The sequence below is a fragment of the Photinus pyralis genome, unplaced genomic scaffold (genome assembly GCF_008802855.1).
Source record: "Photinus pyralis isolate 1611_PpyrPB1 unplaced genomic scaffold, Ppyr1.3 Ppyr1.4_LG2, whole genome shotgun sequence".
Classification (NCBI taxonomy): domain Eukaryota; kingdom Metazoa; phylum Arthropoda; class Insecta; order Coleoptera; family Lampyridae; genus Photinus; species Photinus pyralis.
The window spans coordinates 53573021-53588449 of NW_022170403.1; the positions used below are offsets into that span (position 1 = coordinate 53573021).

Consider the following 15429-nt stretch of genomic DNA (forward strand, 5'->3'; position numbering starts at 1 on the left):
AACTAGTCTCGAAGTGCCCATTCCAGAAATCTCTAGACTCAAAGCTTCACCTATAATGAATATGGCCCCCTGTTCAATATTAGAGCCAGGTAGTAAATCCCCTTCCCCACCCAGCCCGCGTCTGGTCTCCCCATTAAGCACCTAACCGCCACTCCGAGATTCCTCGTCCAAACGATTAGGTTTAAGTCGTCAGCGAACGCGATCACTTCGACCCCCAAATTTCCTTTTTTTTGTCTTAGCCCCTAGTTCCAGAATATGGGACCCGAGACCGAACCTTGCGAAACTCCCACCGTCACGGCCGCCAGCGGTTTCGTACGAACTTTCCAATCCGGCTTCCCTTTCTCCCCTGAATATACGTTTCTTACCTTCTCTTTTAGGAAGTTCATGATATTAATGATACCTTCCCCTCCTTTCCAGATATTCTGAGTCGGGGACGCTCCTGGTCAGACCACCCAACGTGCTGATTTTTTGTATGCAGCTTAGTAAATGTACAGTGAAATGTTCATATATCCCCAGTCCTGCGCGTGGAAGTTTTTAACACCTGCGCAGACCATTAGCTACCTCCATCGAGAATTTTCAGAGGAAAAGCTGGCCGTCTCGTGACACGCAACATATACTCACGAAGATTCAGCCTGTTATTAATCAGTGAAAAAAATAAAGGCGTTGGCTACTATTTTGTTATTTGAAAAAATAGTAAATAATTATAAATACAAATGTTTTAGAGAGGCGAAAGCCTAAATTCTTGTTTTTTTCAATCGTCCTTAAAATTAGCTAGGGGAGATAACGATTGTTCGAAAAAACAAAAGAACGCCAATAACTTCTAACTGGGGCACCAAATCAAAAATTGGAATTAAAAATGACAATGGTTTGTTTTAATGAGTTCTATCTGCCGTTTTCTGGTGTAACGAGCTAACGACAATAAAATTACGCGCTTGTCAATTTTTCGTTACCAATTTGTAGAACCCAAATTACATTTTATTACCTACATCATTCAATATATTTAATAATTTTCGAACTTTAATTTAAGAATTCCTTCATTGATCCTGTCAACGGGTGAAATATTATAGCTACGCCGTACCGTGTAAATAGCTTGAGTAAAGGATAAAAGAAAAGTCTTTTCTATAGTTTGTCATCACCAACGCATCCAACAACAGAAAAATAATTAATTTGGATTACCTATATTTATGGATTTACAAAAATCTATAACTAATTTTAAGTTGAATGCAAAATCCATATTAGGTTGGTAGCATTGATAAAGCCCAAAGGTTATGTTCGTGAGGTCATGCGAGTCAGATCAATCTCAATATGTATGGCAAATGCAAATTCAGAATATCTAAGAACCAAGCACGCGAAAATCTCGCAACTTTCGCAAGATGATCAATAACGCCTCTTTCACGTGGTCACAGTGTGTGAAAATCGGACTCTCTCTTCAGCCACCCCCACCATAATCTATCTGGAAGGGTAACTGTTGCTTGGGATACCAAGATATATATTAATGTTAAATCCATCAGGTGGAAAACTAATATGTCCCTTGTCAAAACTTAAATATATTATGAAAAGCCTTTATACTTAACCGAGCACAATTTTTTTGCATTATTGAAAAAGGGGAGATTTTTATTTAGTGACTTCCTTTGCCTTCAAGCCTCGAAATCTTTTCTATGATTTAATTTATATTCATCTTTTTGTTTAGTGACCGACGGGCCGTTGTGATGGATGAATTATTTAAATTATTGTCCACTCTATAACTTGCTTGATACACTGTATGAAGTGATTATTTTACCTCGTCAAATTGTATCTTTACTTGAGAAGTTGTGGGTGAATTTTAATTTAATTCATTCAATTTGTTTACCCAAAATCGTCCTGAAACCTTCATTTTCATGCTTACTTTCTGTCAGAAAATTTTAGTTTCCATGACAGAGGCAGAGCAGACTACGTTTCCTGCCGCCTGTCACTTTCCCGGCTGCATTTTTGACATTTCCAAATATCTATAATGACTCCTGTCATCATTTACAGAAAATTGAGATTTTATATTAAAATACGCTTTCGGGTAAAATTTAATACAAAACTCGTCAGTAAAATGACATTACCTGCCTCGGAAATTAAAGTACTCGGCCCCAAAGGGGCCTCTCGCCGGCAAACTATATTTTCCCGACTTTTATGTAAATAACTATTTCAGAGTGGTGCATCCGAATATGAGATTTGTTACAACACTTTTACGATTGTCGATTATGCAGGTTCGAACCCAACCCCACGCTTTTTTTTTCTAAAATACATCGCGGCAAAAAGAAGGAGCGAAGAATTGCGGGAGAGGAAGAAGTAGTTACTTCTGTCGGCACTCACCAATCACAAATTATTTTCGCGTTCACATTTTCATTTTTTCTTTCATCTGAAGCTCCTTCTTTCCAATTTCCTTTCAAGTCATCGTAAAGTCTTACAATAGTTCGTCTCTAGATTCTCTAAAGAGTTTCTGAACTCTCAAGATCCTCTCACAGTTCTACCTATCGAATTATTTTCGCCTTTTGCTTGTGCTCTCTTCATGTATCGTTCAGTTTCCCATTAAGTTTACCTCAAATTTTTAAGCTTCTATTCAATCTTTCACAAGTTCTCCTCAAATTCCATTTTTGTTTCTCTCCAATTTCTGCCAATTTATTTATAAGCCGTCCTCAACCTCTCTCAAGTAGTCTCAAATTATTCTCTAAAATTAGCAATGGTTCAACCTGGGGGTTTGAACCTTTGAGTATAGACTATACAGGGTGGTGACTTGCGTAACGCACCATAGGGTATTCAATGTAAAATTCATAACATGCGATTATTGGCTCCCCAAATTATTTTAAAGCAAAAATATATTAAGGTTTTTTGTAGAAAAAATTTTTTTACGTCAATCAACCGTATTAGTTTTCAATTTTTTGCATAATAAAGACGGAAAATTGGAAAAATAGGAAAATATCTTTTTCAATAATCTGTGATGCCATAGAATTTTATAATACAAAAAGAACGCCAATATCCGTCATGCCATGGAATGTCTGCTATAAAACAAATCAAATTCTATCAAAAAGTATTATATTTAGAACAGCGAATTCAATATAAAGAAAGACCAAATTACTAAAAACGGTTTCCTAATATAACAATTTACAATAAGTGTTCGAATATGTCACCATTAACTGCAAAGACAGTAACCAAGTCGATCATAAAATCCATTTCGAACTGCTGCTAATTGATAACTGGATATCTTTTTGTTTTAGAAAATTCCATGGCATCGCAGATTATTGAAAAAGATGGGGGTTTTATTGTTCCAATTAAAAAAAATTTTTTCTACAAAAAACCTTAATACAATTTGGCTAAAATACTTTGGGGAGCCAATAATCGCTTGTTATAAATTTTACATTGAAATTCCTATGATGCGTTACGCAAGTCACCACCCTGTATAATCAAAGGTTTGAACTAAGGAACGGTTTACCAAAATTAAGGAAAAATAGTGTGATTTGTAGACATGGAAAACATGTTTGGATTTCCGGATGGATATACGGTGTGTTCGAAATATGCGGGTCAACTCATTATCTCTTTCATCTGGCGAGAGTAAACAATTTAATGGTCAACTATAATCTTTGTATGCGACATCCAGATCTATCGATTGAAATTTCTGGTATCAGTTCCGGTTAAACCGGAAATCGATGCAAGTTTTTCTTTTTAAGACCTTTGTAAAGGGTAATCAATTTGCTGTATGACGCCATAAAATGTGCATACCTATGGTTGATGTAAGTATAAAAGAAGAAATAAATTGGTACTTTGTTGTTTTGCTTTCGGCCGCATTCCTCTAGAAAATAACGAAAAGCTTAATTTTCATACCTGTTAGGCGTAATTTTCGAAGACCATACGAAAATATTTTTGTCAGTTTTCGATTTAAATAGATTTCCTTTCCTATAAGAAGTGCTGCATGTAACCACGTTGAGCCGCATTTTTAAGCAAACATTGTATGAAAATAGTGTATGCGGGTTCAACGTTTAATATTTTCCATTAGGGGCAATATGGAAAGTAAGTAACAGCTATTGAAATACGAGTATATGTAGGAATTGTTTTTTATGGCAAAATGTAAAAAATTAATCTCTAAAATTAACAGTTTGTTATTACCAAGTAAAATTCATCCCATCTTTTTGAAAATCCGTATTTAGTAACTTCTTTTGATAACAAAACAATATAACAATATAACAAACCGGAACACACTAAACAACTAAAAAAAGGGATGCTTTGTCTTTCAAACTGGGGGACTACAAGAGCGTTCCAAATTTTGTTATGCATAGTTTAACCCTAAAACAATCTTTTCCAAAAATTGACCCGATAATTTTTGCGAATCAACGGACTGTGGAATTTCTTTAATTAACTAACAAATGAAATAGCTTCCGAGATATAACAAGAAAGTTAACTGTATAATCGGCCCTTGGCACTCGAAGTAATAAAAATCATTCATTTTGGTGAAATAGAAGCATAAAAAAATCCACACTTTAAAAAATCGATCTGTGCGACCCGATTTGCAAAATCATTTTTGGTTGTTTCGAAAACTGACATCAAAGTCAAAAGCTGATTTCTCGTGAACTATTAATCGGATTTGGACGTATTTTTTTTAAGGTACGTCTTTCCGAGAGCTTTCCATTCGCCTATTATGGAGTTATATTTTTTGTTATATTGCGGGAGTTATTCCATTTGTTAACTAAGAAAATTCTTCGAATTCCGAAAGAAATTCTACAGTCCGTCGATTTGCAAGAATCATCGAGACAATTATTGGAAAAGATTATTTTAGGGTTAAACTATATATAAAAAAATTGAGAACGCTCTTGTAGTCCCCCAGTTTGAAACACAAAGAAAGCATCCCTTTTTTAAATTGTTTATTTAATTAATCAATTACTATGAAACCTACGGTGATCGGGTTTGTCACATTGTTTTGTTATCATAAGAAGTTACTAAATACGGATTTTCAAAAAGATCGGATGAATTTTACTTGATAATAACAAACTGTTAATTTTAGAGATTAATTTTTCACATTTTTTCGTAAAAAACAATAACAATTGATTCTTTCCCTCAGAGCAATAGTCAACGAGATATTCGAAGTCAAATGCGAAAAAACACGACATTTTCTCATTTTTTCTTCGTTTTTTGTTAATAACAATATGTTCCGGGCGTTTCCGACCATCAGGGGGCCTATGATTTTCCGATTCACCGGATTTTTTTACATAGGATACGCTTGGTTTCGTTGAGTGAAATCACAATATCCAGTTTAAACTACTTTTAAAGCTAATTAGACTGGACTATAAACATATTATGTCGATGCATTAAACTAAAACAACTTGTTTTGTCGATCAAAACTGATTAAATTTTGTTGTTTCAGGCACCTATGATGGGTCCGTATCCTCAGTGCACACTGCCTCGTCAAGCACCCCAACAATGGCAGTACGGACCTGTTGCACATTTACCTCCAAACATTTACCCCGTACCCCAATATCGTGGTCCTCATCCTCAGCCAAGGCCTCGGCCGACGCCCAGAGAACCTCCTATACCTCTACAACCCTTAAACGGAGCCGATGAAGAAACGTCTGTAGAAACTCCCTTAATGGTTAATAAACGTGAAAGTACTGTTTGACAAGTAACTTCGTTGTAATTTAAGGAGTGTAAAATTTTTTAACGCGGATTTGTACAATATTTATGATATTTAGTCATCTAGAGAAGGTGTGGGTAATACAGTTTCGATGACTGTATTTGCTTCCTTTCTCTATTTATTGTAGTTTTATGAGATTTTTGTACTTTTTGTATTATGCGATCTTTTTTATCTATATTTTATAGTTCACAACGAGAAGGGTAATTGATTTAAACTAATACGTACTGATAAGTATACCTTTCAATTTACCTATCGATATCATAAAAAGTGAAATACTAAAAGAGCGATTAAAGTGGTATCTCCTCAATAAACCGGTCATTTTCCGTTTTTGGTCGCATGAGAATAAAAAAAATGCAAAAGCGATATAAGTGGCCTCCTTAGAAGCTTGCCAAAGATAGCAATTTTCTTCAAGATGATAATTAAAACAGTGCTCACACACGTTTATCTCCATAACCAAAAAAGGTATGTTGTACCTAGTATTTAACGTACTTGGGTATATATCATTGTTAAAAATTTAATTTTTTTTAAATTTAATTTTCAATCTTCGTTTGTACTTTGATACTAGCACTATTTGGTTGATATAAATCTAAGATCTTGACTTTATGAGTATCCAATCCACTTAAATCGCTCTTTAAAACCTATATGATACGTCAATTTACAGTAACCATACGTTGCTACATCCAAAGGACAATTGAGACAGGGCTGTTTATTTCTTCCATTAATAAAAGCGCACTCGCAACAACAATCCAAATAAAAATGTTAAGTTACTACTATAGATTTAAAATGTAGCAACATATCTCTTCATCATAGTTTCATTTTTATTGAGACTATATCGGAGTGAAAACGTGAGTACTGCGTTTGATAGTAAATCATACATGTGGTACCTACTCACTCTGCTACTATTTAAGGATGATTCTCAGTTACGACATTTGTTAGTATAGGCAACTTGTCAAAACTACTATAAAGTCGTTAAACGTATTAACATCCCATGCCAGTGCGTTGTTTAAAATTTATTCCGTGCAGGACTTCGAGGTCTCAAATCGCTTATTGGCCATGGTATAATAAATTATTGGCGGTCAGAGACTATCTTATACTCATTTGTTGCGCTTCCGATCGTATGCGCCATGACAGCGCCTTTTTTGTTACGGTACCTTTGACAGTATGACACCTACCTACCGCGATAGCACTTCTTTCCAAACAGTCGACAAATTGCCTATTCATTCAGATTGGGAACGTTAATTCGTATACATTTTTGTATTATTTAATAATTTGGTTTCATACTTCACAAATCATCCTTAAAAGTGAAATAAATAAATTATAGATAGTGGTGTAAATCGAAAATTTAACGTTAAATAAATGAATGTGATATTCATCTATCATAAAATAGATTCTCATTTAAGTAAATCAATTTATTGACTTGACTCAAGTAAGAAAAAGGTTCGCGGTTATTTCTAGTCGTTAAATATCGGTATCAAAGAGTTTATGTATATTTGTAAATATTGTAAATACTATTTCTGCCTTTGTAAATATAATCAAAGAAGAGTGTTTTGTAACTATTAATTAAATGACATCAAATGGTTAATTCGTTATGCAATCAAATTCATCTGTGAATATTATTTATAAATATAAATGTATTTGAAATTTAGTATTATTATGGGTACTATCATTATTATTTTAATTGTTTCACGTTCGAAACCAACTTGATAACCTCTCACCAGGTATTGTGTCTTATTTAAGAGTAATTATGTTGTTATATGATTAATTAAAGAAGATATTATGACATCAAGGTTAGAATGGTCTATTTCAGGAACTGTTCATCGAACAGTTTATTGCAGTTTTTCAGGCTCTACTGTTTCCATGAAGGAAAACAATGGTTTTAGGAGAGCAATTGCGATTTTTACATCTAGGGTAAGGGATACAGATTTCTAATTAGGTTTCAAAAACCATAGAATCGTGTAGAATACACTTTACCCTTTATCGCCTTATACAGGGTGGTGACTTTACGTAACGCATCAGATTTCAATGTAAAATTCCTAACATGCGATTATGGGCTCCCCAAATTATGTTAGAGCAAAAATGTATTAAGGTTTTTCGTAGAAAAAAATTTTTACACCAATCAACCGTACCTACTTATTAGTTTCCAATTTTTTTCATTTAAAGACGGAAAATTGGAAAAATACAACCCGCATCTGTATAATAAATAACTATTATTCAATGCTAGTATGATATTTGATTCGATATTCAAAGTTAAGGACTTTCGACACCTCGTGTTACCGTTGCCATATATGCGTACACGTAACTTAAATGACAGAATAGAACGAGTGAGAAAGGGATTCCACCGTCCACTCATAGAGGCCGGGTTCAGATAACTTTTAAAATCTTGTAAGTTTCTAATTGTATAAACTCTTACAGGACCCTACACCCTAGCGAAACCGGCGCACATACCTTTATTTTATTGATTTACTTTACTTTAACACGTTTAATGTTTTCAGGTCCAGTGACAAAAGGTGATTGCAGGTACAGATCATTCCTGTAGGTAAGAATACGGGTTTCGAGTCGATTATAGTCGAAGATCAGTCAAGCGGCATATCTGCAAGAACTTTATGCTAACCAATACCGCAACTTTATCATAGTCTATGCTACTATCCACAATATGCAATAGAAAAATAATTATTTTTTGCAAATTGGTTGTACTCCTGCACCAATGTCGTTTATGATAGCCTTCATTATTACATTTGCCACAAACATCAACACTAAGGTTTCTATTAAAACAAGTTTTAGGCATTTCAAGACACAACTTGGTTTTTACTTCTCACACTATGCGTGTTGCAACTACTTACTTATATACAACGAATATACTCATTTCTGTGGGTAGTCCGATGTTTCCCGGGAAAACCGATTTGTAACGCTGCTCAGACAGTAAACCGATAAGGTGATATTCCCAAGACAGATGCTCTTGTTGGTATCACTTAATACCTCTCATTACAGAGAGACCGGAGAGTGTCACCGTACCTCTCAAAGCTACCGTGGAATCGACTATGGCTACCTTTTTTTACAACCTACATTAATTATTGTTAGAGCCGTAGGTGTTTCTAGTTTTTGTATACCTTATAGAGTCTGGACAATTATTCATCTCGATTATTTTGAACCAATCAAATAATGTTACTTTTTTTTAATCGATCAATCAAAAGCTGAATTAAAAAATGAATTTTTGTACAGAAAAGTTGTCATTGTCATTTTTTAATACGTAACAAATATGACAATATTCAATTCAATGCGTAAATTGAAAATTAAACAGCGTTTCAAATTCGGACTAAAAACACAGCTTTTCAATAATTCATTTTGGGTTTATTTTACTCGCAATTAAAAATTGAGGACACACGGGTCTTTTTATTTTTAATGTACTTTGTGGATCAGAAATAAAAAATGAAGGCGGGATGACCCCATTACAATTATAAAATGTACAATTCTTAAAACTAGTTCTTGGGCTGGACTCATTTCCGGGTTTAGAACTATTTCCTGGCAAAGCTAGACTGAACTCATTTTCGGGTGGGGTTCGAATTCGACGTTTTACAATACTTAATGTTAATTTTGGCAGTTGCCCCCCTCTGACGACGTCCTTGTGACCGTGCCCTTGCAGTTGTTTTACTTCTTTGAAACATACGCCCCTCTTCTTCTAAACCAAGACTTGTACCTTGTTTTGTCTTTTTAACTTTTTTTCACTCATGAATTTTTCCCGATTTCTATTGTTGCAAACTGCAGTGAAAGCGCTAATAACCTGACGACGGGTCAAACACACGTTAATACTTCGGGGATTAAAAGGACATTGCAACAATACTCTAGATTCTATGTCCAATAGAAGATTCCAACTGAGAGTAGGAGACGCGCTGATGAAATGGGTTCACGACATTTATTTGAGTATGCCAAAAACCGAAGGAGAATTTGTAAACATGTAGACGATGAATGACAAGTGTTTCTAATTTAAATACCTACCTACAACATCTATTTGGACGTATTAGAGCCCCTTCTAACCAGGCGTTTTTTTTAAGCGGCTGGGTAGCGTCGTTTTTTTAAAATGTGATTTACCTTAGTAGACTGGTTCACTTTTCGAAGATTCTCTGTCCTAGGGGCATTCGAGGGGGCATTTCAGACAACATTTGGCCAAATAGACTTTTCTTACTAATTGGTACCTGCTGAACACGAATATCGATGTTGGCACCTCGAAATCTGAACAGGAAGTCCAGAATTCAAGATGGCGGCCAATTTCCGAAAATGTTGATCTTTTCACTAATGCGACCGACTTTTTCGATCTAAAAACGGATTATAACGTTATTCCTGACGGAGGTACGGCACGATAATAATCGTGACCAAATGTTTAAACAATGATTTCATAGTTTTTCTAACCTGAAAGTGCGTAAAAGTGGAAACCTTTTTTTCTACTGTTTAAATTTTTTCACATCGTGAAAGTATTAAATTATTTCTGTTTTGGCAAGCATTTTAGTTACTGTGCGTCGTGTGATTGCTGGAGGCTTCAATGATTAAAGAAACGTTTTCTGTAACCGTCAGACGACACAGATTTCCTCGTTAGAAACGACCCATTTTTTCGATCTAAAAACAGATTATAATGTTATTCCTGAGGTACTTCACGATAATAATAGTTAACTATTGTTTTAACAATAATGTAATAGGAGGATGCAGGATGCGTAAAATTAAGAATTTCGAAATTCCCAGTTCCCCTTGCTAAAAGGAGGGCTTGCAAAACGATTGTTTCCAGTAATCCTGACACATATATAAGTATTCCCGACATGCGTTTATATTGCAAATTCTCCTTATAAAGTTTGGATAACTACAATCTTTCGAATTTTGCGTTAATTTTTAAATGAAAAAAATGAAGGGAGTCCAACTATTCTGCGGTGTTTCGGATGATTCTTATTTTGCTAGGTATTAATTACCGTTCCTCAGGATATATTATTATTATTAAAGGATGAAAGCCTATAGAAAAGTGAATACAAATTACAATACAAAAAAAGTACATCTTGAGATTTACATTTGATATGCCGTAATGATGGAAATGGATGAAATGGTAGAGAAGATTAGATGGAATCGCAAGAGAATGGAGTTCAGAATTGTTAGATCTAAAGCTTCGCAGCTCCTGAAACCTCGAAGTGATGAAGAAGCAACAGGAATGCATCTGTATCTGTAGCGTTTTTCTAGTATCCGCTTCCTTGATGTGAAAAGCTTCTAAGGAGGAAATCTGTGTCGTCTGACGGTTACAGAAAACTTTTCTTTCATTATTGAAGCCTCTCGCAATCACGCCGTCAAATGAGGCCTCTTCAAGGTGACGCGACAAGATTTTTTTTGTTTTCCTCTAATAAAAGGAAATTCTTCCATATGAGGTCATGCGCGGAAAGTGCCAGTTAAATAGAAATAGGGTAGCAAGTTTACTGGCAGAAAGTACTTTCCGCCAGTAAACTTGCCAAATGTAAATTAAGCTTTAGAAAAACTATGAAATCATTGTTTAAACATTTGTTCACTATTATTATCGTGCCATACCTCCGTCAGGAATAACATTGTAATCCGTTTTTAGATCGAAAAAATCGGTCGCATGAGTGAACATATCAACATTTTCGGAAATTGGCCGCCATCTTCAATTCTGGACTTCCTGTTCAGATTTCGAGGTGCCAACATCGATATTCGTGTTCAGCAGGTCCGAATTAGTAAAAAACGCCTATTTGGCCAAATGTTATCTGAAATGCCCCTAGAACCTGTTAAAACGCTGTTTTTTTATAAAAGTTAACCAGTCTATAACTCAATGGTCCTACGTCAGTTTAGCCACGTGTTTTTGGCATTCAGGTATACGGTGCAATAATCACTGCCATTATTTACATTTTTGAGGTTAATTGTGTGATATTAAATATTCAACTGCAAACAAAATATTGAATACCTACTGCCTACGCTACGGATAAGTTTTGCGTGTACCGTTTGTATACGGCGTTTTAATAACTTAATCATATTAAAGTGGTTCTTATATTTCACTGACAATGTCTTCGGGTCGGAAGTGTAAGAACTGTGGAAGCCTCGATATCGAGGTAGATCCAGCACGAGGTGATGCAGTGTGCACAAATTGTGGTTCGGTTTTGGAGGACAACATAATTGTCGCTGAAGTGCAATTTGAGGAAAACGCTCATGGCGGTAGTAACGCACTTGGACAGTTTGTGTCGGCAGACTCTAAAGGAGGGCCAACTAATTTTGGTGCATGTAAGTGAATCTGTTTTTGTCGAATTTTTCTATTGGGCTGTTGCAGCATTTCATATTGGAATGGGTATCGAATCACGAGAGGTTACATTAAAGAAGGCACGAAATGGAATAACCAACTTGTGTAACCAGTTACGGTTAAATCAGCACTGTGTAGATACTGCGTGTAATTTTTTTAAAATGGCATTGGCCCGTAATTTGACACGTGGAAGAAAGAACACTCATATGTTTGCAGCATGTGTCTATATGACTTGCAGAACAGAAGGCACACCACGTATCCTTTATGTAAAGCCCATTTATGAAAATACATTGCCCAATTTCTGTTATTCAACTGAATCAACTGCATAGTTTAGTAGAAATTGAATTGTAAATAATTTTGAAGTTTAATGGGAATGCTAAATAAGTAGCCGTTTTTGGATGTGTATACAGGGTCATTCTTGACGAGCGTCAGTTAGAAAGATATGGAAAACCTTTGAAAATTAAGCTAAACTGATAAGTCCTTTAAGGGTTTTGGCACATGATGAATTGAACTAAAATATTTTCAAAATGGCGCCACTTCCGGAAATACCGGAAGTAGCCATCAACTTTGTTATTTTAAATAGGGACCCCCTATTTTTTCTACATTTTCGGATTATACGTCGAATTTGGAGTACAACGATACCCCATAGTTGACCCTTTGCTCCAAGGTCTTCGCCGATATTCAAGTTTTTGTGTCAAAAATTGAATTTGCAGGGGTGATTTTAAAAATTTATTATTAGAAAACGGTGAGAGATATTGCAAAACAGTTTTCAATGCTTTATTAAGGAAAGATCGAATTTTCTTATGGTATGCGTAACAGTCTAAAAAAGTGAGACTACGTCACTTTTTCAAAGCTCTCAACTTTTAAACTTTTAAATTTCCGTAACTCCATTTTTTCAAATGGCACCCCCTATTTTGTTCTTCGCCCTTGTTTTCCTTTTTCCCAGACCTTTAATTTGATGCAAAATGTCAAAAGCTGCTTCAAACGGTTTCCGAGATATTCCATGTTTTAGTTGCTTCTTGTGGAAAATTGATAAAAAAATTAAGTCGCTGGATGTTATTCTTTTGTTTTTATTCGCAATTCGCAAATTACTACAACATTTCACGAATAACAGTATCTTTCAAACAAAAATACAAAAAAAGGAAGCCTGTGGTAGGCTCTGAAGAACAGGAAATAACTGTACTGGTGTATTTTGCCGCAAATCCAACTGCATCGCTTAATGATATCCAAAGAGAAATTGACATATCAGACACGAGTGCACAAAGAATGGCGCCACTTCCGCAAATACCGGAAGTAGCCATCAACTTTGTTATTCTAAATAGGGACCTCCTATTTTTTTTAATTTTTCGGATTCTACGTCGAATTTGGAGTACAACTGTACCGTTATTCCTCAAATTTTGTAGTAATTTGCGAATTGTAGCCTATGTGGGTTGCGCCTTGTCAGGGTATCTTTCGGAAAAAAGACGACAAGTCCTGGCAGCTATTCGATTACAATCATCATCTATTAATATTAAATTCACAAAATCTTCATTAGTGTAACCCAAACGAGCCATTATTGACCAGAAGTATAAGTTCAAACAGCGAAAAATTTGACGTTTAAACATTATCATAATAAAAACAAAAGAATAACATCAAGCGACTTAATTTTTTTATGAATTTTCCACAAGAAGCAACTAAAACATGGAATATCTCGGAAACCGTTTGAAGCAGCTTTTGACATTTTGCATCAAATTAAAGGTCTGGGAAAAAAGAAAACAAGGGTGAAGAACAAAATGGGGGGTGCCATTTGAAAAAATGGAGTTACGGATATTTAAAAGTTTAAAAGTTGAGAGCTTTGAAAAAGTGACGTAGTCTCACTTTTTTAGACTGTTACGCATACCATAAGAAAATTCGATCTTTCCTTAATAAAGCATTAAAAACTGTTTTGCAATATCTCTCACCGTTTTCGAATAATAAATTTTTAAAATTACCCCTGCAAATTCAATTTTTGACACAAAAACTTGAATATCGGCGAAGCCCTTGGAGCAAAGGGTCAACTATGGGTATCGTTGTACTCCAAATTCGACGTAGAATCCGAAAATGTAGAAAAAATAGGGGGTCCCTATTTAAAATAACAAAGTTGATCGCTACTTCCGGTATTTCCGGAAGTGACGCCATTTTGAAAATATTTTAGCTCAATTCATCATGTGCCAAAACCCTTAAAGAACTTATCAGTTTATCTTCATTTTCAAAGGTTTTCCATATCTTTCTAACTGACGCTCGTCAAGAATGACCCTGTATAGGTAAAAGTAGGCAATACATTATTGCGTGCATGTAGGCAACACACAATGCACCCGTGATTGAAATACCGAAACGAATTTATTTATTTTGCCTTTATTTGTGAGTGGGCGGGTGGGAGTGCATTTCAAAAATGATATTAAATGTGAAATTATATGATGAGGGTAATATTTTGAAATTAGGGAAATATTGCACGTTAGCATGAATAGGGGTGTTTGGATTTTTAATGGTAATGAAACACCTCATTATACTTATGGGCTCCTATATATCCATAGGCATATATAACTTATGTCATTATGGGCTTATTGAAACACTGCTCAGTATTATAATGGTAATGGTGTTTATAGCATGAAGTAGATCAGCTGTAGGAAGGGATATTTGTATATAATTGCTAGTATTTTGATGGTTTTTTTAGCCAATTCTGTAAACCCTTTGTTAAAGTTTACGCATTTACTATTAGGAACATTTTTGACGCGTTTAAATCTTCTAACGAACTACCTCGGCAAGAACTTACATTTTTTCAAATACACGTATTTTCATAATTCTATAAAAAAGTACTTGTGAAGTCAATAATGTAAAATAGGCCTTGGATTTTTAATGTGCACCCTACTTGATTTTGGGAGTGTGGCTTATCTCTCGGTAACAAAAAAGATTCGTTTTTTACACAAATAAGTATAATTTTAAGTGGCAAAATAGACATATCTTTCTGTTTTTGTGAAGAAATGAGCCTAATAATGCGCCATTGAACGTTTGACCTATTTCTATTTCCAAAATTCCAATTTTTTTGAATTTGATGACCCTAGGGATGGATCTTGCATGTCAGATTTATTAATATTAAAATTTATCAACAACTTCACTGTAAGAAATAGGCTACTTATAATACCCTAAGACCTAAGTAATAAAATGTTGCATAAACCCACCTTCATTATTTATTTATAAGTTTATTAGTATTTCTGTATCATTCAAGTTTTTCTTAACTCATGTATTAGACATGTTAATCGACATCAGCGATGTACTACAAATTTGTTGTTATGAATTGGGAAGGACATACCTACGAATATCACAGGCATTGTGCATTAACATTCCCTCATTAGGTAAGTGGTTTTATCATATTTTTCTCATATTACTATGAAACCTATCCATGAGTGTGCATTGGTCAACCACAACCGTCCTGATCAACATGCATTTGAAATTGTCCAATATCAAAAATTGTGTGAAAGGTTTGAGAAGG

At 34.9% G+C, this 15429-nt stretch overlaps 2 protein-coding genes across 2 annotated transcripts in view; both read left to right on the plus strand.

The window, feature by feature from the left end:
* The window catches only part of LOC116164105, a 28763-nt gene extending 21550 nt beyond the window's left edge, over positions 1-7213 (plus strand). The window contains exon 8 of the mRNA XM_031478233.1: positions 5381-7213. Within this exon, the coding sequence (XP_031334093.1) occupies positions 5381-5632 (252 nt within the window). The 3' untranslated portion in view covers positions 5633-7213. The remainder of the gene's footprint in view (positions 1-5380) is intronic.
* A 4323-nt stretch (positions 7214-11536) lies between these two features.
* LOC116164433 (transcription factor IIIB 90 kDa subunit-like) lies at positions 11537-15358 on the plus strand. Its single transcript, XM_031478616.1, has 3 exons — positions 11537-11905; positions 11952-12176; positions 15188-15358. Exons 1-3 carry the CDS (start codon positions 11689-11691, stop codon positions 15328-15330), a joined length of 585 nt encoding a protein of 194 aa, XP_031334476.1. The 5' UTR covers positions 11537-11688; the 3' UTR covers positions 15331-15358.
* The last annotated feature ends 71 nt before the right edge of the window (positions 15359-15429 follow it).

Coding starts and splice junctions, on each gene's coding strand:
- LOC116164433 (XM_031478616.1), top strand. CDS start 11,689: ATGTCTTCGGGTCGGAAGTGTAAGAACTGTGGAAGCCTCGATATCGAG. Junction 11,906..11,951: donor GCCAACTAATTTTGGTGCAT/GTAAGTGAATCT, acceptor GGGCTGTTGCAG/CATTTCATATTGGAATGGGT. Junction 12,177..15,187: donor CAGAACAGAAGGCACACCAC/GTATCCTTTATG, acceptor CTCATGTATTAG/ACATGTTAATCGACATCAGC.